At 44.1% G+C, this 25797-nt stretch overlaps 1 protein-coding gene across 2 annotated transcripts in view; it reads left to right on the forward strand.

Annotated features, from left to right (window-relative positions):
- The window catches only part of rnf121 (ring finger protein 121), a 149031-nt gene that overhangs the window by 46679 nt on the left and 76555 nt on the right, over positions 1–25797 (forward strand). For both annotated transcript variants that reach the window (XM_059542729.1, XM_059542730.1), the window contains exon 2: positions 17823–17860. In XM_059542729.1, coding sequence (XP_059398712.1) covers positions 17823–17860 — 38 coding nt within the window. The remainder of the gene's footprint in view (positions 1–17822; positions 17861–25797) is intronic.

The raw sequence follows: 25797 nt of genomic DNA on the forward strand, positions 1-25797 counted from the left end.
AGATGCAAAGCAGACATAGGTTTCATAGACAATTGGACGAGCTTTTGGGGCAGACCTGACCTGTTGAAAAGAGATGGTCTTCATCCCTCCTGGGGTGGCGCCACTCTTCTCTCTAGAAATATGGCAAATAGTCTTAGTGTTTATACTTGACTAACTGGGGCCCAGGTCAGGAAGCAGACAGACTGGCTAAACTGACCATCTGCTAGCTGCCTCACGTCACAGAGGTCAGCTAATTCTCAGCACATAGAGACTCTTTCACCTAGATATCACACTATAGAGACTGTGTCTGTTCCCCGAACTAGAAAATACAAAAAACGTCCAAATCAAGTTAAGATTAACAATTTAATGGAGGTTCAACAAATAAAAAACGGATGCAATACGGATAAACAAATGATAAAGCTTGGCTTAGAGTTAGTTCTGGCTGCAGATAAAGTTTTAATAGTTGGTGATTTTAATATCCATGTTGATAATGAAAACGATGCATTGGGATCAGCATTTATAGACATTCTGAACTCTATTGGGGTTAGACAACACGTTTCCGGACCTACTCAGTGTCGAAATCATACTCTAGATTTACCGTATTTTCCGGACTATAAGTCGCACTTTATTTCATAGTTTGGCTGGTCCTGCGACTTATAGTCAGGTGCGACTTATTTATCAAAATTAATTTGACATGAACCAAGAGAAATGAACTAAGAGAAATGAACCGAGAGAAAACATTACCCTCTTAAGCTGCGAGAGGGCACTCTATGATATCAGGTGTAGGCTACAGGAGCACTGAGCAGCATAGAGCGCCCTCTCGCGGCTGTAGACGGTAATGTTTTCTCTTGGTTCTAAATAAATGCGACTTATAATCCAGTGTGACTTATGTTTTTTCCTCATCATGATGAATTTTTGGACTGATGCGACTTATACTCAGGTGCGACTTATAGTCCGAAAAGTACGGTAATACTGTCACATGGAATTGATGTTAATAGTGTTGAAATTATGCAGCCAAGTGATGATATCTCAGACCATTATTTAGTTTTGTGCAAACTTCATATAGCCAAAATTTTAAATTTTACTTTTTGTTACAAGTATGGAAGAACAATCACTTCTACCACAAAAGACTGCTTTTTAAGTTATCTTCCTGATGTATCCGAATTCCTTAGCATATCCAAAACCTCAGAACAACTTGATGATGTAACAGAAACTATGGACTCTCTCTTTTCTAGCATTTTAAATACAGTTGCTCCATTATGCTTAAGGAAGGTTAAGGAAACCAGTATGACACCATGGTATAATGAGCATACTCGCACCCTAAAGAGAGCAGCCTGAAAAATGGAGTGCAGCTGGAGGAAAACAAAACTAGAGGTATTTCGTATTGCTTGGCGGGAAAGTAACCTATCCTACAGAAAAGCATTAAAAACTGCTAGATCCGTTTACTTTTCTTCTCTTTTAGAAGAAATCAAAGTAACCCCAGGTATTTATTCAATACAGAGGCTAAATTAACGAAAAATAAAGCTTTAATAAGTGTTGACATTTCCCAATATCACAGCATTAATGACTTTATGAACTACTTTACTTCTAAAATCGATACTATTAGAGATAACATTTTTTAATTTTATTTTAGACAGTGCACTATAGACCCCCTAAGGAATAGTTCCACTCATTCTCTACCATAGGAGAGGAAGAAATGTATAAACTTGTTAAATCATCTAAACCAACAACATGTATGTTAGACCCTATACCATCTAAGTTCCTAAAAGAGGTGCTTCCAGAAGTCATAGATCCTCGACTGACTATAATTAATTCCTCATTGTCATTAGGATATGTCCCCAAAACCTTCAAACTGGCTGTTAAGCCGCTTTAAAAAAAACACAACTTGCCCCCAAAGAACTAGTTAATTATAGACCAATCTCGAATCTCCCTTTTCTGTCCAAGATACTAGAAAAGGTGGTATCCTCACAATTATATTCTTTCTTAGAGAGAAATGGTATCTGTGAGGATTTCCAGTCAGGATTTAGACCGTATCATAGTACTGAGACTGCTCTCCTTAGAGTTACAAATGACCTGCTCTTATTATCTGATCGTGGTTGTGTCTCTCTATTAGTTTTATTGGATCTTAGTGCTGCGTTTGACACAATTGACCACAGCATTCTTTTGCATAGACTTGAACACTTTGTTGGCATTAATGGAAGTGCATTAGCATGGTTTAAATCGTACGTACATGACCGCCATCAGTTCGTAGCAGTGAATGAAGATGTATCATATTGATCACAAGTGCAGTATGGAGTACCTCAAGGCTCAGTACTAGGGCCGCTACTCTTCACGCTTTATATGTTACCCTTGGGAGACATAATCAGGAAACATGGTGTTAGCTTTCACTGTTATGCTGATGATACTCAGCTCTATATTTCTTCGCGGCCCGGTGAAACATCAATTTGAAAAACGAATAAAATGCATAGTCGATATAAAAAACTGGATGACGAGTAATTTCTTACTGCTAAATTCTGAAAAAAAAAACAGAGGTGTTAATTATAGGACCTAAAAACTGCATGTAATAACCTAGAACACTGTCTAAGACTTGATGGTTGCTCTGTCAATTCTTCTTCATCAGTTAGGAATCTAGGCGTGCTATTTGATCGCAAACTTTCCTTAGAAAGTCACGTTTCTAGCATTTGTAAATATTATTTTTTAAATATTGCTCATTATAAAGCCCTGAATGGTTTAGCACCTCAGCATTTGAATGAGCTCCTTTTAGTGAAAGTGAAAGTGAAGTGACATTCAGCCAAGTATGGTGACCCATACTCAGAATTTGTGCTCTGCATTTAACCCATCCGAAATGCACACACACAGAGCAGTGAACACACACACACACACTGTGAGCACACACCCGGAGCAGTGGGCAGCCATTTATGCTGCAGCGCCCGGGGAGCAGTTGGGGGTTCGATGCCTTGCTCAAGGGCACCTAAGTCGTGGTATTGAGGGTGGAGAGAGAACTGTACATGCACTCCACACACCTACAATTCCTGCCAGCCCGGGACTCGAACTCACAACCTTTCGATTGGGAGTCCGACTCTCTAACCATTAGGCCACGACTCCCTTACATTATAATCCTCTACGTCTGCTACGTTCTCAAAACTCAGGCAATTTGATAATACCTAGAATATCAAAATCAACTGCGGGCGGCAGATCCTTTTCCTATTTGGCGACTAAAATATCCTATCTAACATTGTTCGGGAGGCAGACACACTTTTGCAGTTTAAATCTAGATTAAAGACCCATCTCTTTAACCTGGCTTACACATAACATACTAATATGCTTTTAATATCCAAATCCGTTAAAGGATTTTTAGGCTGCATTAATTAGGTAAACCGGAACCGGGAACACTTCCCATAACACCCGATGGTACTTGCTACATCATTAGAAGAATGGCATCTACGCTAATATTTGTCTGTTTCTCTCTTGTTCCGAGGTCACCGTAGGCACCAGATCCAGTCTGTATCCAGATCAGAGGGTCACTGCAGTCACCGGGATCCAGTACGTATCCAGACCAGATGGTGGATCAGCACCTAGAAAGGACCTTTACATCCCTGAAAGACAGCGGAGACCAGGACAGCTAGAGCCCCAGATACAGATCCCCTGTAAAGACCTTGTCTCAGACGACCACCAGGACAAGACCACAAGAAACAGATGATTCTTCTGCACAATCTGACTTTGCTGCAGCCTGGAACTGCTGAACTGCTGGTTTCGTCTGCTCAGAGGAGAACTGGCCCCCCAACTGAGCCTGGTTTCTCCCAAGGTTTTTTTCTCCCTTCGGTCACCGATGGAGTTTCGGTTCCTTGCCACCGTCGCCTCTGGCTTGCTTAGTTGGGGGTCACTTCATCTAAAGCGATATCATTGACTTGATTGCAAATAAATGCACAGACACTATTTAAACTGAACAGAGATGACATCACTGAATTCTGAATTGAAAATACTATATACATATTCTTTAAAATAATGAACTGTATATTTAATTTGATGTTTTAATAAGATCTTAATACATTAAGCCATGTTAAGTGTTTGTTTTTCTACTGGAGGAAAACGCTTAGCGAGAGACATCAAGCAAAAGCATTCATATTCTGGTGTTGTGGCCACAGATTTGCCGGTCTTGTCTTTTTCTTGCAGGACCCTGTACGTCAGGGATAGGCAACTCCGGTCCTGGAGGGCCACTATCCTGCAGAGTTTAGCTCCAACCCTAATTAAACACACCTGAACAAGGCAATCAGAGTTCTCTTACGAGAGCTCTCTCGCACTGCGTCTTAGCTAAGACGCTACGGGAAAAGTCTCTTTTCACGAAATACTGAAGAAAAAAATTATCCTTAATTTTGTATTTTTGTAAAGCGCGTTTGCAGCAGTACACAGCCATAGGCGAGACGGCTCGTTCGCTCATTGGCTTGTTCTGCGGCAACTGCACAGCCTATCGAGCGCCCTTCGCGCCCTTCTTGCCACTTCCCGCCGAAACGGGTGTGGCCCAACCTATAAAAGGAGCTCGAAAAGGCTGACTCACCTGATTTTTCATCTCTTCAGCGAAGCTCACGCATCGCTGGAACACGGAGGAAGCAAGCGCCGTCTGAGAAGCATATCAGCGGGACGAGCCATTCTGAAGCTGCTGGCCTCGCCGCCTTCCACTGCCATTCCTGCTGCGCTGTCCGGCGCCTATATCCTTTGTATCCTTTATATCCTGTGTGTGTTCGCCCTGCGACGCACACTCACAAAAAGAGCTGCGTCTTTTTAAAGATGCCCTCTTGCAGCTCGTGCAGAGCCCCGCTCAGCGAAGGAGATCGTCACGTCATCTGCGTCTCCTGTCTGGGTGAGGACCATGCAGCGCTCGCGCTCGCTGACGGCGGCTGCCCTCATTGCGAGCTACTGCCTATGGTGACTCTGAGGACTCGCCGGGCGTTCTTCTCGAAGCCTGCATCATCCGCTGCGCCGCAGCGCCGTAAGAAGCGCCGCTCGCAGCGTCTACCGGAACCGCCTCCAGCTCGGCCGAGCTCGCCGGTTCCCTCCGCTTTGCCGGCCTCCCCTGCATCGCTTCCCGATGGTCAGCGTCCGCTGTCTGCCGACGCGTCATCTGAGGAAGTTGATCTCAGGCCCGCGTCGGAGGAAGAGGACACGTGCTCTCTGCTTGCTTCGGGCAGTGAGGGTTGGGCGAGCTCCGTGGATCTCGCGCCCTCTGCTCAGAGGCCCAGCAGACGGGGGGATATCGATAAGGAACTGATGCGAGTGCTCGCGCTGGCCGCGGCGAGCCTCGGCCTCAAGTGGTCTGCACCAGCGCCCCCTTCACGTTCCCGGCTGGATGGTAGCTATCTCCCGGATGAGCGTTCTTCTTCAAGCGCAAAGCACTCCCCCTTTCTTCCTGAGCTTCACGAAGAAGTGGCGAAAGCTTGGAACGCTCCATTTTCGGCGAGAGTCTGTTCATCTGTTTCGCCAGCATTCTCCACACTGGACGGTGCTAAAAACAGAGGCTACCTGTCACTTCCGCCGGTGCAACATGCTATAGCAGTGCACCTTTGCCCGCCCTCTGCTGGACGGCGGACTAAGGCGGCGTTGCCATCCAAAGCCTGCCGCATGACGTCATCGCTGCTCGCACGGATCTTCTCTGCTGCTGGGCAGGCTGCGTCTGCGCTACACACCATGGCCTCGCACGGATCTTCTCTGCTGCTGGGCAGGCTGCGTCTGCGCTACACACCATGGCCACGCTGCAGATTTTCCAGGGCGATCTCCTCCGCAAGCTGGATGAGATGGGACCTGAAGTGGTCTGTCTCACGGATCTGAGGAGTGCTTCGGATCTCTCCCTCCGCGCTACTAAGTCCGCTGCACAGGCCATGGGACGGGTTATGGCTTCCGCTACGGTGGCTGAGAGGCATTTGTGGCTGATGCTTTCTGACATCAAGGAGTCTGAGCGCACTGCGTTCCTCGACGCACCGCTGACTCCTGCTGGCCTCTTCGGATCATCTGTCAACGAGTTTGTGGAGAGATTCGCCGAGGACCAGAAAGCTTCGCAGGCGTTCAAGCACTTCTTGCCGAAGCGCTCTGGTTCTGCAGCTAGCCGCTCTAGACCGGGCCCACAGAACTCTGTCACGCCCATCGCCTCCAACTGCGTCATCGCGACAGCGTCAGCAACGCAGCTCGGGACCCCGTTCTCGCTCTTCAAGCCGTCGCCCCGCGCCGCGGGAGCCGCGGCAGAGGATTGCGGTGAAGCCAGAAGCCCCGAAAACATCCTAGCACTGCTGGGAAAGCGCCGGTGTACGAGTTCCGCTGCGGCCGAGCTCTCACCCAAGCGTGCCGCTGTTGCAGTTCCAAGAGTTGTAACTGCCTCAGTGTCTTCTGCAATGCGCAAGCCTGCACGAGTGCCTGCTTGCCTGCACACAAAAGCCGTTATCACGGCTACCCAGATGTTTCACGAAAAGAGTGTTAATTCTGGTGTTCCGGCCACGGCCGATGGTGCTATAAATGTAGTGACGATGCCCACTCCTCAGTGCCCATCTCCACATGTAAGCACAGCCCTGCACACAGGGCCTGCGCCCATAAAAGCGACTCAAGTCGATCGCGCGCACTGCATAGTAAGCGTGCTCACACCTCAGTGCCCACAATTACAATGTCACACGCGTCATGTGGTTTCTGTAAAAATAAAACCCGTGCACGCTCGTCCGGCCCCGGCCGATGGTGCTATAAATGCAGTGACGATGCCCACTCCTCAGTGCCCATCTCCACATGTAAGCACAGCCCTGCACACAGGGCTCGCGCACATAAGATCGACACAGATCGGTCGAGCGCGCCGCATAGTAAACGTGCCCACTCCCCAGTGCCCACATACACTGTCACATACGGCGCGTGGCTTCTGTAAAAACGAGGCCCGTGCACGTACGCTCTGCACAGGCAGACAGCGAGTTGAAAGTGGTAAATGTGCACATATGCAGCCCACAGTTACTCGCAGACATATCGAGTCCCACGGGACCTGCTCAGCCTTCCCCCAGTCGGTTAAGCTCCGGGACGGGGTCGAGGAGGAGCGATCTGCCCGCTGTGATCAGCGCGCTCCCCGCCTCAAATGCGCAGCACACCCGAGCGCCGCCGTTGCCCAGTCAACAGAGCGCGCTTCGCATCCAGCCCTTAGCCATTCATGCAGATGCATGGTCAGCGCTTCCAGGGGTTTCGGATTGGGTGCTAGGCATTATAAAGAGAGGCTACTCGCTACAGTTTTTTCGACGCCCTCCACGCTTTTTAGCGCGCGTCGAAACTATGGTCAAAACAGAAGTAGCGCACATACTTCGGGCCGAAATATCAAAACTGTTGAGCAAAGGGGCTGTAGAGCCTGTGTCTCAAGCTCAAAGCGAGGGGGGGCTGTACAGCAGATACTTTCTGGTACCCAAGAGAGACGGGGGTCTCAGGCCCATACTGGATCTAAGACAGCTGAACAAGGCATTGATGAAACGCAGTTTCAAAATGCTTACGACCAGGAAGCTCCTCGCGCAGATTCGCAGAGGGGACTGGTTCATGTCAATAGATCTGAAGGACGCGTATTTTCAAATACAGATAGCGTCAAACCACAGGCGATATTTGAGATTCGCCTTCGAGGGCCAGGCATACCAGTTTACAGTCCTGCCGTTCGGCTTGTCCGTGGCTCCTCGTACGTTTACGAGGTGCATGGATGCAGCGCTCGCTCCTCTCAGACTCAGAGGCATGCGAGTGCTGAATTATTTGGACGACTGGCTGGTTCTGGCCCGATCACGAGCGGAGCTCGTGGAGCACAGGGCCGTTTTACTCGATCACCTCGAGAAGCTCGGCCTCAGTGTCAATTGGGCGAAGAGTTCGCTGAACCCCAGTCAGACGATTCGGTTTCTGGGTATAGTTCTGAACTCGTGTTCCATGACGGCGTGGCTGTCACCACAGCGCGTGTTGGGCATTCAGCGCGCAGCGAGTTCTTTCCGCTGCGGCGCGACCGTGTCGCTCAAACACTGTCAGAAGATGCTGGGCCTCATGGCCTCAGCATCTCCGGCTCTGAAGCAGGGCCTGCTCCGCATGCGCCCCCTGCAGTTCTGGCTGAAGGTGCGGGTGCCGCGCAAAGCGTGGGCGTCTGGCCGGCTGCATCTCAAGGTCAATCAAAGCTGTGTCACAGCTCTGGCACCCTGGACAGCGAACGGCTGGTACCGATCAGGTGTAAGCCTGGGGACTTCCCCGAATGTGAAGATGGTGTCGACGGACGCCTCCACTTCGGGATGGGGAGCGCTGCTCGAGGGCAGACCGTCCTTTGGCCTATGGTCAGAACGGGAAAAGCTCCATCATATCAACTGTCTGGAAATGCTGGCAGTGGAGAACGCGCTGATGCCCTTTTGTCCCCAAATCAAGGACCACCACGTCTTAGTCCGTTCGGACAACATGTCTGTGGTGTCCTACATAAATCGCCAGGGCGGTCTCGGGGCCCGAAAACCTGTACTGGCAGGTGCAGCGCCTCCTGGTTTGGGCTCAGCACAACATGCGTTCGCTGAGGGCAGTGCATGTGCCTGGGCTACAGAATCTGGGTCCAGACAGGCTGTCCAGAGGCAATGTTCCTACGGGCAAATGTTCTCTACACCCGCAAACAGTCCGGCTGTTGTGGGAGAGATTTGGCAGGGCGGAGGTGGACCTCTTCGCGTCCCACGAAAACGCTCACTGCCCCGCGTTCTTTTCCAAGAACGAAAGCGCGCTGTCACGGAAATGGCCGTGCTGCCTGCTTTATGCTTTCCCTCCCATCTCCCTCCTTCCGCAGGTGATAGAATGGGTGAGAGAAACGAGATGTTCAATACTGCTTGTAGCACCTCTTTGGAAGAACCAACCATGGTTCCCGGATTTGATGCAGTTAGCAGATGTCGCCCCGTGGCCAGTACCATTGAGGAGGGACCTCCTCTCGCAGGCCAGGGGTTCGATTTGTCACCCTCAACTGGAGTTGTGGTCCCTCCATGTGTGAGCGCTCAACGGTTACCCGCTGATCTCGCAGTGGGAGTGCTAAATACCATCACTCAGGCTAGAGCTCCGTCGACACAACGTCTGTATGCCTCGAAGTGGTCGGTGTTCTCCAGCTGGTGCACAGCTCGAGGATATTCATCCCTTAGTTGTGAGGTGACGGAGGTTCTCTCCTTCCTACAGGAGCTGTTGAATAAGGGCAGTGCCCCATCCACGCTCAAAGTTTATGTGGCGGCCATCGCAGCGTTTTCTGAAACAGCGCTCGGTCAGTCAATAGGAAGGAATGATTTGGTCATCCGGTTCCTTAGAGGAGCTAGGAGGCTGAATCCTCCCAGACCTTCGTCAGTCCCTATGTGGGACCTCGCGGCGGTTTTGGAGGCCATGAAGGGTCCCCCTTTTGAGCCTATCCAATCAGTTAGCCTTCAGCATCTGTCGTTCAAGATAGTATTCTTGTTGGCTCTCGCTTCAGTGAAGCGTGTGGGTGATCTGCACGCGCTCTCGGTGAGCCAGTCGTGCTTGGAGTTTGGGCCTAATGACTCAAGGGTCATACTCAAACCTAGGCACGGTTATGTGCCGAAATCCCTCAACACGCCGTTTCGGGCTCAGGTTATTGCCCTGTCTGCCCTGCCGGTGTCAGGAGAGGATAGAGACTCGAGTCTTCTTTGCCCTGTCAGGGTTTTAAGAGCTTATGTGTCTCGCTCTGCTGCCTTTCGGCAGACGGAGCAGCTGTTTGTCTCGTTCGGTGGACGTTCCAAGGGAATGGCTGTTTCGAGACAGACTCTATCCAGATGGATAGTTGACGCCATAGCGTTAGCTTACGCTTCCAGGGGCCTTCAGTGCCCTTTGGGCGTCAGAGCACACTCCACAAGGGGCATCGCCTCGTCGTGGGCGTGGTATACTGGGATCTCCTTGCAGGATATATGTATGGCGGCAGGTTAAGCCTCGCCATCTACATTTATCAGGTTCTATAACCTGGAGGTTCCCGCCTTGCAAGCAAGGCTGCTGTCGGTATAGTCGAATCAGGGCCCTGAGGGGAATTCTGAGTTCATGAGTGCTGTGCGCTGCCGACTGTTATATGGGCAGTATTGCGTAAGACCCGCATTGCCACATTGGTCAGGCCTTGCCTCGGCTGTGTGATGTCATATTGCCGCATCTACGGATGTTGCTAGATATGGGATGGAGGGCTTCCCCCCCTTCCTGTCCTGGACTCTCTGTGAGTCCCTCAGGTGACTGTGCACTGTAAATCCTGGGCGTTGCTTCAGGTTTATTGGTGTGTGATCCCTGCGCGCAATCAGGTGAGTCAGCCTTTTCGAGCTCCTTTTATAGGTTGGGCCACACCCGTTTCGGCGGGAAGTGGCAAGAAGGGCGCGAAGCGCTAGAGAGAACCGAGGTTACGTTTAGTAACCGAGTACGTTTTCGGGATTACTAGATAGATACAGGCAGGTGAGTTTTTATGAGGGCTGAATCTAAACTCTGCAGGATAGTGGCCATCCAGGCCAGTTGCCTATCCCTGCTGTGCGTTATAGTACTAAATTAGGTTTAATCATTTAAGCACCACCACAGCTTCTTGTCTCCATTGGCAACACGCATGATTTGTGTCGATTGCAATTGTCTCAGGTAGCAGAGAGTGCAAGTGACATTTGTAAATTAAGTTTATTTTTTCTTGTCTTCGCCATCTGGCTACTGTTATAAAATTTTGGGAAATTCAAACAAAAAGTAATAAAATATTCAACAAAATAAAAAATAAAGACTGCAAGTGACGTCGCTAGCGGAAGCACAAGTGTCTGAGAGTGCAAGTCTGAGAATGCAAGTCTGAGAGTGCAATTGCAAGTCTGCAGCCAGACCCTCTTGGCAGTTGGCCCATGCGGGCCCCAAAGGGGCATGTTTGCTGGCCACTGCATTTTAATCATGGATTGAAATTTTTTTTGATTTATATTAGACTGTATAATTTTAAAATCTGAAGAAAAAACAGAAATAACCTGACTTTAGCTTTGTGAAATCATGCTACATAAAACATCTGTTTGAAACTGAAACAGCAGGTGGGATGAATGAGATGCAGATTCACTCTCTGACACCAGGCGGAGCTTATGGTACACTAATACAGCATTTCCTTAGTTACCGCTGTAAACACAGCAGTGCTTATTAATAATTTAAATGCATCATAAGGATGCACAGTCAGTTTCTTTCCCATCAGAAACACGTTAATATAAAATTCAATGTTTGAATTTTCTTCCTACATTTCAACGCATCATGAACAGTGAGTGATCTTGTTCTGTCTCCTACTGTATTTTCTCCACTTTGTGTCTGTCTTCAGCATTTCTGGCCGTTCACAGACTAAGTAAACTAATAACTTAAAATTTCCACACAAATGGCCATTAGAAATAGGGATGCAAAGATTAAAGATTTTATTGGTACAATTATTGTATGAGAAATAATCACGGTTTCACAATTATGATGATTATTATGCATTCATTAATTACACAAAATTGTCGGCAGCCATATCACCCTGGAGCCCAAGACCGGTTTCCCACTGAAGCTAAGCAGGGCTGAGCCTGGTCAGTACCTGGATGGGAGACCTCCTGGGAAAACTAGGTTGCTGCTGGAAGAGGTGCTAGTGCTCACCCTGTGGTCTGTGTGGGTCCTAGCGCCCCTGTGTAGTGATGGGGATGCTATACTGTCAACAAGCACCGTCCTTCGGATGAGACGTTAAACCGAGGTCCTGACTCTCTGTGGTCTTAAAATCCCTTTCGAAAATGTCTTTCGAAAAAGAGTAGAGGTGTGACCTCGGCATCCTGGCTAAATTTGCCCATTGGTATCTGATCATCATGGCCTCCTAACAATCCCCATATCTACTGATTGGCTTCATCACTCTCTCTCCTCTCCACCAGTAAGCTGGTGTGTGGTGGGCGTTCTGGCGCAATATGGCTGCCGTCGCATCATCCAGGTGGATGCTGCACACTGGTGGTGGATGAGGAGATACCCCCTGACTATGTAAAGCGCTTTGAGTGCCTAGAAAAGCGCTATATAAATGTACTGAATTATTATTATTATTTTTACAAAATTATTAAAGTCACATGGACACTTTTTAGATATTAAAACATTATTTATTGGCTTTTGATACAGAAATAACATCGTAACAAATAATACAGCACAAAATAATAATAATAAAGACAAACAAAAGTCTATCTCTCCAATTGTAATTAAAAAGGTGACCTCTGCTCTGTAAACATACACGTCTGTATTTCCCTTTTGAAAATAACTAATGGAAATTGTCCACAAAAGTATTTAGTGTTTTCAGTTTGGCACACATAGCCTACACATTCAGAAGCACACAAACTTGTTGTGAACCCTGCCATGCGACTTTTATTAATAAAATAGCTTAAATACTGAATTGTTACATTATATTAATTAGCAATGAGGGGATAAAATTACTGTTTAACTAACTAAACACATTCGTAGAGAGATGCACTAATGCAGGTTCACACAAACTTCTTTGCCTCACTCCCTCTCCCGATCGAATAATTAAAGAAGCTAAATGTTATAATTATCTAATTCAAATACATGTAATCTTACTGCACTATTTCATCTCTGTCCGATCTGATGCGGGCAGAATGCTGGGCTAACGAGCTGTAGCTTCCCGTCAGTCTTGCCTTTACATTTTGCATTAAAATAGTTTAAAGCAGTGTATTCGCTCTTTAGTAGCAGTTTTATGGCAAAAACACTTTCATCAGTCATTTCTCTGGTGGAAATAAAGGATCGCTGTTCAGCCGTAAAGGCCTACGTTCAGCCGGCTATGTCTGCTGTAGAATACTTACCAAGATGGTCATTTTGACATAGGTTTTGTGTGAATTTGTCCATTTAAACACACAACTTCAGAGAGAGCTTAATATTTGCACGCGTTCTGAGGCGTGGGTTTGCATGCTGTGGATGAGTGCATGCACAAATTTTCTCACTGCACGCGAACTTGCGTCCTTTGGTCCTTTTGTGTAAACTGACAAAGCTTTAGTTGAGTTACATGAGTTTAGTTTAAACACGGATATCAATGTGTTGTTTAATGTTTGTGTGTATGTGTGTGTGTGTTAGTGATGCGCGGGTCGTCTCATAACTAGGGATGGGTATCGTTAAGGTTTTAATGGTATTACTACTCTTACCGATACTGCTTAACGGTCCGGTACTTTAACGGTATTCTTATCGGTACTTTGTGTTGTGTTACTTTGTGTTGTGTTAGGCAGTCGAAAACTTTGCATTTCTCTGTCTGCACATAATGCACTTTTGAAAGATGCTTTGACAGATTGCTTGTGTTTCCGCCCTTACGCAAAAATTTTGTTGCACTTATGACAACCAGCGTTGTCTGCATCAACTCTAGTGAAGTATAACCACACTTTGGAACATTTTGCTGTCTCCGCCATCGTCACTCTTTGTATTAAGCGGGAGTTTACGTACTGTAAGGGGCCGTTCACATATCGCGTCTAAAAACTAGGGATGGGCGTTTTCCGCAAATATCACATTCGAATATTTGAGCTCACAAAAAACGAATATTCGAATATTCGTTTATTTAAATTAAGTTTAATGAGACAGACGTTATTTTTCAGCAACATTTATTGTTTCCGTCATTTTGAACAAGCTTACACAGAATAAGCTTGAACATCACACATCGTGTTTTGTAGCTGAAAACCTTTAACAATGTGTGCAAACAAACAAAAGTAGATTAAAAGCAACAAAAAAATAAGTGAACAAAGAAAAAAAAAGTGAACAACGAAAAAACGTAAAGCAGCCTGCAGCAATTAGGCTATTGTAGAACGTAGCCTACACTAAACTTTGAAACTGTCAGCAAATCTTTTTTTGCTTTTTTTTTCTATTGTTTTACATGTTCTTGTTAAGAAATACGGGCATGTAAACATGATCGGGGGAAAGTCGGCTCCTTAGTCTGTTAACAATAAGGTCGGCCGCGGAGAAAACGCGCTCTGACGGCACAGGTGTTGGCGGGACTCACAAATAACGGTGTGCTAAGCGAATAAGTTTTGTGAAGCGCTTCGTGTTTTCGATTCACCACTGAATGGGATCTTCATCTGGTGGAATACATGGCTCCAGCAAGAACTGTTCCCACTCATCTCGGCTGGACTCTCTGTAATCATCGCTGAAGAACTGCCTCAGCCTTTTCCGACGAGTGGGCATTGCATCCTCTTCATCGTTGGTGACGGCGACTGCATCCGCACCACTCGCATTAAGGAAAATGTTCTGATAATGTTCAAAAAGTTTTTTTCTTACTACTTCTCTCATGTTTTCGTCGAGGAACCTGAGATGTTTGTGCTGAGGGTCTAGGGCAGATTCGAGAAGAGGAGTTTTCACTGCATTCTCCAAGTTAGCGGTGTTTATTCGTTGCTTGAGAGATGCCGCAACGATGTTCTTGAATTCGGTCACTTTCTGTGATTCTCCACGGCATATTTGAAGTACTGTAGAAGACCGCAGTTGTTAGGGGCCGTTCATTTATCGCGTCTTTTGCGCGCTCAAGTTCGTTATTTCCAATGTAGGCGCGCGGTATGCGTGCTCATAATGGAAGCGCACCTCATCGAGTTAAAAACATCTCAACTTTTCTGAATGCCGCAAGCGCACCGCAGGTCATGTGACAAGAACTAAACATTCAGCGTCATCCTTTTCTGTAACAACGTTGAAAGCTCAGCCAAGATGAAGGGACCGCTGATCATAGCTGTATATGGATTGCCATTTTGAAATAAATTTAGTAGCAGAGCTACTAAAAGCGATTTTTCTTTTGTGCTGCAAATCCATTTATCCTTTGCTGAAATTTCTGCGTCTTCATGGAGAGAGCGCGTCATTGGCAGACGCCCCAGGAGCGCTTCTGCCCGAGCGCCTTGGAAAGAAGGAGAGAGCGGAGCACCTAGCGTTTTCCACATGTTTTTAGGCGCGATGTGAACAGCCCCTTAATCACTAATTATTTTAGCTTGCATACATCTTCAAATATGCCGTGGAGAATCACAGAAAGTGACCAAATTAGGTTTTATGAACATTTTTTTTTTTTTTTTTTTTGAAATTCGAATATAATTTTTACTTATCGAATAATTAGAGCAGAACAAATATTCGAATGTTCGACTATCCGTGCACACCCCTACTAAAAACGCGTGGAAAACGCTAGGCACGCCGCTTTCTGAATTTTTTTCCCCAAAGCCTTCGGGCACTTGCGCTCCTGAGGAGTGTCAACCATGACCTGCTCTCTCCATGAAGATGCGGAAATTTCAGCAATGGATAAATGGATTTGCAGCACTAAAAACTGCTTGCAGTAGCACTGCTATTAAAAAACATAAAAAAATCCACATACAGCTATCAGCTGTTCGTTTATCTTGGCTGAGCTTTCAACGTTGTTACGGAAAAGATAAGGAAGTTACATGACCTGCGGTGCGCTTGCGGCATTCTGAAAAGTTGAGATGTTTTAACTCGATGCGGTGCGGACGCGCCTGGAAATAACGAGCTCGTCGCACCGCTTGCGCGCCGCGACCGCGTCGCTTCCATTATGAGCGCGCATACCGCACGCCTACATTTGAAATAACGAACTTGAGCGCGCAAAAGACGCGATATGTGAACGGCCCCATGCGTGTGTGCGCGCATGAGAGATCTCGCAGATCTCACAGACAAACGTCTTAATAATATCGCAAATTATAAATGTTTGGTAAGATAAAATGTGCACGATAACATTATTAAGCAAATCTCTTCGCCATCGTCACTCTTTATTATTAAGCGGGAGTTTTCATACTGTTATATATGTGCGTGCGCCGCGCTCGTTGTGGTGTGTGTGTGTGACTGACAGACAGCCTCCGCGGCGTGCATGAGCGATCTCGCAGATCTCACAGACAAACGTCTTAATATGATCGCACATTAGAAATGTTTGGTGAGATAAAATGTGCACGATAACATTATTAAGCAAAAATACATAGTACATTAATTTTTTCCCCTCCTGTACCGAAAGCAGAAACGATACCGTCAGATCTTACTGATACTACGGTCTTTCATAATTTAGCCCCGGGGCCATTTTAATACCGGGTTTCGGTACCCATCCCTACTCATAACCCGCGGGCCCCGCAGGTAACCCGCGGGTCGGGTTGGGGCGGGTTAAGAAATTGCCACTTTATTGCGGGGCGGGTTGGGGCGGGTCACTAAAAACAAATTTATGTTGCATGGAATTTAGTGGTGGAAATTTTGATTCGTTGATTTTCAGTTCGTTCACCAAAATGATTCATTCACTGATTCGTTCAGTGACCATTTCTTCATATTACACAAATACGCCAGCAGTTGTCGAAAAAGAGTTTCTTATGTGATGTCTTAAGTCAACGAACGCATGTGACAAAAACTGATTTGGCTTTATTAAAGTGTGTGCATGATCGCATTAAATAAATAGTCTAAATAAATTGTTCATATTAACAAACCACGAGGTTTTATTGGGGATTAAACGTGGAGTTATGTTCTGTATTCCAAATATGAAAACAAGTGTATGTGCACCAATAACTGCGCTTTGTATCTCCTGATTGCTGATCGAGATTTACATACTCTCATTCATTTCATTCACGAACGAGATGTATCAGTTCATTCAACTCTTTCACCTACGAGAAGATCGTATTCGTTCACTACATTCAACAAGTCACATGCTCAGTCACATCTTGAGGAACTCTTTTGACATGATGAAACTGTTCACAGAGCACAAACCCGACCCGCGCATCACTAGTGTGTGTGTGTGTGTGTGTGTGTGTGTGTGTGTGTGTGTATATATATATATATATATATATATATGTAAAATGTTTTTTTTTTTTGAGTGTTGACAAGATGACAAGATTCTTTATATAGTTTTGTATAGCATTGGTTGAGTGTTTTCTTATGTATAAAAAAACTAACAAATAAAAAACATTATTTTTCAAATACTGTACATTATTGTAGGTCCTCTATGCCCCACCGCTCTCAAACACGTCATTTTCTATAAAGTCCCTCCTTCCGACAAGATCAAGGTTCAGTTCAAGGCCTAAAGGGGAACAGATTTGTGTGACCGACACAGTGATGAAGCTCCTATGTGTTTGAAGTTCAAAAGCCATGGACAGTTAAGACGGCTGACTCCAGTGTGTGACCCTCTCTCTCTCTCTCTCTCTGTCTCTATCTATGTCTCTCTCTTCTCTCTCACATGTGTGTGCACATACACGATGCGCAAAACTCTGCATTTGAACAGTCAATAACAAATATTTAAAAACTAATAACAAAACATACTTACAGTAGCTGATTCAGAAGTGCCAGATTGTCGTAGCAAAGTCAGAATTACCTCGTTTCCTAGGTTCACGAAACAGTTGTCCATAAAATGCGTTGCTGTTCTGTTGTAAGTAATCTTAAAGATTCCTAAATGCATCTACTTTCGGAAGGCCAAATAAAGTGCTTTTGCTCTCACCTAGATACACACAGCATCTCCCTGACATGGCTGCTTCAACACTAACTGCGGTTGAAACCACGCCTTCTTTCTTTGTGTGGACATTTGGGTGGCATTACGCAAATATTTCCACAAAATGGAGTAGACGTGGGGATGTGTTTGAATAAGCCATTTTAGGGGGGGGGGGGGGTGGCAGAGTCTTAATTTAAAATATTTCTTTGGATTTGAGACTTTAGTCTTTGCAACTTTACAGACCCTTTTCATTCACCAAGAGCTTGTGACACTCCAAAGGAAAAAATTAAATTGCATTATATGACCTCTTTAAAGGAAAATTGACATGTACTGTAACCATTTCTGATGGACAGGTTACAATGTAATGTTGCCATGTTGTTTAGAAAATGTTGCTGTAACTTAATGCTGATATTATTTATTTCAACAGATTGGTCTTTCTGAGCTCTCACCAGAGGATAAGTGGAGGTCTGTATCTTTCTTTATTATGAATTTAAATGATTTTTCCCCCTCCAATTAACCAAAAGAAAGGATTATTATTCAGATACTGTATTTTAAAGATAATTTTAAGTCCAAATAAGCTTTAGAGATCTGTATTAGGAAGCTTTTAAACTATATTTTTCTTACTTGTTCAAAGAACCATAAACATTTTATCACATGTACCTGTAGAAGAGTCCTTAAGACACTAAGAGTTTACAGGCAGAAGAAAATTAATGTTACAGTTCCAATAACTTAACACATTAACGATGCATTTCTATGAGAAGATGTTCAAGGTTCCTGATGTCCATAGTTCTGCTGAAGGACTGAAGTTGTTGCCATAGTAATAAACTGCAAAGTCTGTAGTGTAAGTCGACCAAAGCCAAGTTCACACTACACGACTTTAAGCGTCTGCAGATTGCTTTGCTGTTCAGACTACACAACTTGCTGTTTGTCTTGAAGCCATTATGGTGTTCACTTTACGTTACATTACATAAATGATCTGCAACAAAGGTCACATACTACATGAGCTGACAACATCTTTGTCACCAAATGACTCTACATTCAATTAAATTCCAGTTTATTTGTATAGCTCTTTTTACGATACAAATCATTGCAAAGCAACTTTACAGAAAATTAAGTTTCTACAATATTTAGTAGTAGCTTATAAGTGTTGACTGTCAGTTTATGTGCATATGACAGGAATTTTCAGAAAAATTAATACAAGACTATTAACAGCAATTATTATGTGATTGCATGGGAAGTAGCAATATTTGTTAGTTCCGGATGTGGTTTCAGGGCTAGCATCATCTGAGGTCTTCTGAGGGGTTGGCATTATCTCTTCTCAGGTGTTCTGGATCCAGACTGCAGCTTTTGTAGATCCTAGTTACCACGGGATGTAAATCTTATGGCATAATTAGCATAGCTGCTGTTCCAACCAAGTAAGATTAATTAGTTTAACCCGAGCTAAACAATAATAATGCTCATTTGATCAGATACAACTGCAGTCACAAATTATGAGATGCATTATTTGAGTGCTCAGCGAAAGAGATCTAAACAGAGAGAGTGTGTCTGAACCCCGAACATTTTCAGGAAGGCTATTCCAGAGTTTGGGAGCTAAATGCGAAAAAGCTTTACCTGCTTTAGTGGACTTTGCTATCCTAGGAACTACCAAAAATCCAGTGTTTTGTAACTGGTAAGAACTCTAGCCACTGCCTGTAGCTTGTTTATTGAAGATGCAGGACAACCACCTAGCAGTGCATTACAATAGTCCAGTCTAGAGGTCATGAATGCATGAACTAGCTTTTCTGCATCAGAAACAGGTAACATATAACATAACTTGGCAGTGTTTCTAAGATGGAAGAATGCTGTTTTTGTAACATGGGAAATATGGTTTTCAAAAGACAAGTTCCTGTCTAATGTAACACCCAGATATTTTACTGTAGATGAAGTAACAGTACATCCGTCTAGTTGCAAACTGTAGTCTACTAGATTCTGTGTACTATTCTTTGGTGCAATAAGTGATATCTCGGTCTTAATATTTAATAGGAGTAAATTATTGGTCATCCAATCTTTTACATTTTTAACACACTCTGTTAGCTTAGATAATTTAGAAGTTTCATATAGTATCATTGAGATATACAGGTGCTGGTCATTTAATTAGAATATCATCAAAAAGTTGATTTATTTCACTAATTCCATTCCTACAAAAAAGTCTCTTGGTACAAAATCCAAAACCCAACAGGAAGTAAGTTATTTTGAATTTCCTGTACGATTTTTGTGCAGTTTTTGCCGTTTCCATGCCTCATACTTTGACGAACTCCTCCTACAGTTTTAATCGGATTATCTTCAAATTTGGTGAGGGTCATCATAAGACCTTTGTGACGTTAAATTGCGAAGCTTTTGAGTTTTCGTCAAGGGGTGTGTCCCTGGCGGCCTGACAAAGTTTGATGTTTCGCCGTGAAACAGGAAGTTGCTGTAACTCAGGCAAGCAATGTCCGATCTGCCCCAAACTTCACACGTGTGATGGGTGTTCTGTCCTGAACAAACACCCATGACCAAATTCAGTTATAGTCATAGCGCCACCTGCTGGTAACAGGAAGTGACATGGTTAACACAGTTATGGACTCCTTGCAAAATAATAAAAGGCATCAACAAGGGTTAAATAGGCTGGCAAAATTTTATAAGCATGCTAATACATGCTAGCAACATTTAGCTAAGTGCTAAAGCATGCTACTAATGCAGTGAAACAGGAAGTTGCTGTAACTCAGGCAAGCAATGTCCGATCTGCCCCAAACTTCACACGTGTTACGGGTGTTCTGTCCTGAACAAACACCCATGACCAAATGCAGTTATAGTCATAGCGCCACCTGCTGGTAACAGGAAGTGTCATGGTTAACACAGTTATGGACTCCAAGGAACATATTAAAAAGTGCCAACAAGTGTTAAATAAGCTGGCAACATGCTAGTAACCTACTAATACATGCTAGCAACAATTAGCTAAGTGCTAAAGCATCATATTATTGCAGTGAAACAGGAAGTTGCTGTAAATCAGGCAAGCAATGTCCAATCTGTCCCCAAACTTCACACGTGGTATGGGTGTTCTGTCCTGAACAAACACCCATGACCAAATTCAGTATTAGTCATAGCGCCACTTGCTGATAAGAGGAAGTTACATGTTATGGACTCCTAGGAACATATTAAAAAGTGTCAACAAGTGTTAAAAAAGGCTGGCAACATGCTAGAAACATACCAATACATGCTAGCAACACTTAGCTAAATGCTAAAGCATGCTAGTGATGCAGAGAAAAAAGGAAATTGCTGTAACTAATGCAAGCAATGTCCGATCTGCCTCAAACTTCAAACGTTTGACGAGTCCTGTCCTGAACACATCAACATGCCCATATTTGGTTATATTCATAGTGCAACCTGCTGGCAACAGGACGTGGCATGTTTAACACTGTTATGGACTCCTTGCAAAATAATAAAAGGCATCAACAAGGGTTAAATAGGCTGGCAAAATTTTATAAGCATGCTAATACATGCTAGCAACATTTAGCTATGTGCTAAAGCATGCTACTAATGCAATGAAACAGGAAGTTGCTGTAACTCAGGCAAGCAATGTCCGATCTGCCCCAAACTTCACACGTGTGATGGGTGTTCTGTCCTGAACAAACACCCATGACCAAATGCAGTTATAGTCATAGCGCCACCTGCTGGTAACAGGAAGTGACATGGTTAACACAGTTATGAACTCCTAGGAACATATTAAAAAGTGCCAAGAAGTGTTAAATAAGCTGGCAATATGCTAGTAACCTACTAATACATGCTAGCAACAATTAGCTAAGGGCTAAAGCATCATATTATTGCAGTGAAACAGGAAGTTGCTGTAAATCAGGCAAGCAATGTCCAATCTGTCCCCAAATTTCACATGTGTGATGGGTGTTCTGTCCTGAACAAACACCCATGACCAAATTCAATAATAGTCATAGCGCCACCTGCTGGTAACAGGAAGTTACATGGTTAACATTGTTATGGACTCCTAGGAACATATTAAAAAGTGTCAACAAGTGTTAAAAAAGGCTGGCAACATGCTAAAAAACATTCCAATACATGCTAGCAACACTTAGCTAAATGCTAAAGCATGCTAGTGATGCAGTGAAAAAGGAATTTGCTGTAACTAATGCAAGCAATGTCCGATCTGCCTCAAACTTCAAACGTTTGACAAGAGTCCTGTCTTGAACACATCAACATGCCCATATTTGATTATGTTCATAGTTCCACCTGCTGGCAACAGCAAGTGGCATGTTTAACACTGTTATGGACTTGCAAAATAATAAAAGGCATCAACAAGGGTTAAATAGGCTGGGAAAATTTTATAAGCATGCTAATACATGCTAGCAACATTTAGCTATGTGCTAAAGCAGGGATCAGCAACCTTTTCGGCATGACGTGCCATTTTTTATTTTTATGGTTAACCACTGTGCCAAGTGTGCACAGCCCCCCCCCCCCCACCCCGATATAATTCTGTATTTAAACGGTACATACACAATTTTTTATTATACGATAAAAAGTTTTTTTAACGTTTAATCAACGTTAATGCACTGCTTTAATTGATGAACGTGCACACACAGACACACACACACACACCACTCGCACACAGAGATCTGAGATCGTGCTGTGCAAAAAGTAGCATTCAGAAGCTCATAAACCTATGAGTGTTGTCACGCTACTTTTATTAATCGATACTGAATTGCTACATTATATTTCTCAACAACAAAGGGGCAAAATCGCTTCATTGTCTGCAGAGAGAGACAATTTACCCCCTCCCCCCCACTTTCTTTCTCTCAAAATGGCCATATTTCAGAAAATTTTTCATCACTGGATATAGCTTTAGGTCATTTAACATTTCTATGGTAAAACGTATTATTAAAAGTTGACTAATGTTAATTGATTTGCAGCTTCATCTTACCTCACTCTCTTTAACGTTAAACTGACGCTTCGCGCTCTGCTTCTGTGAACAGTAAACCCCGCCTACTTTGATCTGATTGGCCATCTCAGTGATTTTGACATTGACGAGTGCTGTTAGACCGAGGCTTTGATCTGAAGCACCTAGTATGTGCAGTGTTTGCACGTGCATCCATGCAAGTTAATTCTCACACTTTAATAGTATTTGTAGCTCCTAACAGGCTGTGTGACTATGAGAAGTTATTACATCAAACTGTACGTCATTATACAGTTTTCCTTATTGCTTGCGTGCCAGCGATTATCCCTCTGCGTGCCACTGTTGGCACGCGTGCCGTAGGTTGCCAACCCCTGTGCTAAAGCATGCTACTAATGCAATGAAACAGGAAGTTGCTGTAACTCAGGCAAGCAATATCCGATCTGCCCCAAACTTCACACGTGTGATAGGTGTACTGTCCTGAACAAACACCCATGACCAAATTCAGTTATAGTCATAGCGCCACCTGCTGGTAACAGGAAGTGACATGGTTAACACAGTTATGGACTCCTTGCAAAATAATAAAAGGCATCAACAAGGGTTAAATAGGCTGGCAAAATTTTATAAGCATTCTTATACATGCTAGCAACATTTAGTTAATTGCTAAAGCATGCTACTAATGCAGTGAAACAGGAAGTTGCTGTAACTCAGGCAAGCAATGTCTGATCTGCCCCAAACTTCACACGTGTTATGGGTGTTCTGTCCTGAACAAACACCCATGACCAAATGCAGTTACAGTCATAGCGCCACCTGCTGGTAACAGGAAGTGACATGGTTAACACAGTTATGGACTCCTAGGAACATATTAAAAAGTGCCAACAAGTGTTAAATAAGCTGGCAACATGCTAGTAACCTACTAATACATGCTAGCAACAATTAGCTAAGTGCTAAAGCATCATATTATTGCAGTGAAAAAGGAAGTTGCTGTAAATCAGGCAAGCAATGTCCAATCTGTCCCCAAACTTCACACGTGTGATGGGTGTTCTGTCCTGAACAAACACCCATGACCAAATTCAGTAATATTCATAGCGCCACCTGCTGGTTACAGGAAGTTACATGGTTAACATTGTTATGGACTCCTAGCAACATATTAAAAAGTGTCAACAACTGTTAAAAAGGCTGGCAACATGCTAGAAATATACCAATACATGCTAGCAACTCTTAGCTAAATGCTAAAGCATGCTAGTGGTGCAGTGAAAAAGGAATTTGCTGTAACTAATGCAAGCAATGTCCGATCTGCCTCAAACCTCAAATGTTTGACGAGTCCTGTCCTGAACACATCAACATGCCCATATTTAATTATATTCATAGTGCCACCTGCTGGCAACAGGAAGTGGCATGTTTAACACTGTTATGGACTCCTTGCAAAATAATAAAAGGCATCAACAAGGGTTAAATAGGCTGGCAAAATTTTATAAGCATGCTAATACATGCTAGCAACATTAGCTATCTGCTAAAGCATGCAACTAATGCAATGAAACAGGAAGTTGCTGTAACTCAGGCAAGCAATGTCCGATCTGCCCCAAACTTCACACGTGTGATGGGTGTTCTGTCCTGAACAAACACCCATGACCAAATTCAGTTATAGTCATAGCGCCACCTGCTGGTAACAGGAAGTGACATGGTTAATACAGTTATGGACTCCTTGCAAAATAATAAAAGGCATCAACAAGGGTTAAATAGGCTGGCAAAATTTTATAAGCATGCTAATACATGCTAGCAACATTTAGCTAAGTGCTAAAGCATGCTACTAATGCAGTGAAACAGGAAGTTGCTATAACTCAGGCAAGCAATGTCTGATCTGCCCCAAACTTCACACGTGTTATGGGTGTTCTGTCCTGAACAAACACCCATGACCAAATGCAGTTATAGTCATAGCGCCAACTGCTGGTAACAGGAAGTGACATGGTTAACACACTTATGGACTCCTAGGAACATAATAAAAAGTGCCAACAAGTGTTAAACAAGCTGGCAACATGCTAGTAACCTTCTAATACATGCTAGCAACAATTAGCTAAGTGCTAAAGCATCATATTATTGCAGTGAAACAGGAAGTTGCTGTAAATTAGGCAAGCAATGTCCAATCTGTCCCCAAACTTCACACGTGTGATGGGTGTTCTGTCCTGAACAAACACCCATGACCAAATTCAGTTATAGTCATAGCGCCACCTGCTGGTAACAGGAAGTGACATGGTTAACACAGTTATGGACTCCTTGCAAAATAATAAAAGGCATCAACAAGGGTTAAATAGGCTGGCAAAACTTTATAAGCATGCTAATACATGCTAACAACATTTAGCTAAGTGCTAAAGCATGCTACTAATGCAGTGAAACAGGAAGTTGCTGTAACTCAGGCAAGCAATGTCTGATCTGCCCCAAACTTCACACGTGTTATGGGTGTTCTGTCCTGAACAAACACCCATGACCAAATGCAGTTACAGTCATAGCGCCACCTGCTGGTAACAGGAAGTGACATGGTTAACACAGTTATGGACTCCTAGGAACATATTAAAAAGTGCCAACAAGTGTTAAATAAGCTGGCAACATGCTAGTAACCTTCTAATACATGCTAGCAACAATTAGCTAAGTGCTAAAGCATCATATTATTGCAGTGAAACAGGAAGTTGCTATAAATTAGGCAAGCAATGTCCAATCTGTCCCCAAACTTCACACGTGTGATGGGTGTTCTGTCCTGAACAAACACCCATGACCAAATTCAGTAATAGTCATATCGCCACCTGCTGGTAACAGGAAGTTACATGGTTAACATTGTTATGGACTCCTAGGAACATATTAAAAAGTGTCAACAAGTGTTAAAAAGGCTGGCAACATGCTAGAAACATACCAATACATGCTAGCAACACATAGCTAAATGCTAAAGCATGCTAGTGATGCAGTGAAAAAGGAATTTGCTGTAACTAATGCACGCAATGTCCGATCTGCCTCAAACTTCAAACGTTTGACAAGAGTCCTGTCCTGAACACATCAACATGCCCATATTTAATTATATTCATAGTACCACCTGCTGGCAACAGGAAGTGGCATGTTTAACACTGTTATGGACTCCTTGCAAAATAATAAAAGGCATCAACAAGAGGTAAATAGGTTGGCTAAATTTTATAAGCATGCTAATACATGCTAGCAACATTTAGCTAAGTGCTAAAGCATGCTACTAATGCAGTGAAACAGGAACTTGCTGTAACTCAGGCAAGCAATGTCCGATCTATCCCAAACTTCACACGTGTTATGGGTGTTCTGTCCTGAACAAACACCCATGACCAAATGCAGTTATAGTCATAGCGCCACCTGCTGGTAACAGGAAGTGACATGGTTAACACAGTTATGGACTCCTAGGAACATATTAAAAAGTGCCAACAAGTGTTAAATAAGCTGGCAACATGCTAGTAACCTACTAATACATGCTAGC

The sequence above is a fragment of the Carassius carassius genome, chromosome 47 (genome assembly GCF_963082965.1).
Source record: "Carassius carassius chromosome 47, fCarCar2.1, whole genome shotgun sequence".
Classification (NCBI taxonomy): Eukaryota; Metazoa; Chordata; class Actinopteri; order Cypriniformes; family Cyprinidae; genus Carassius; species Carassius carassius.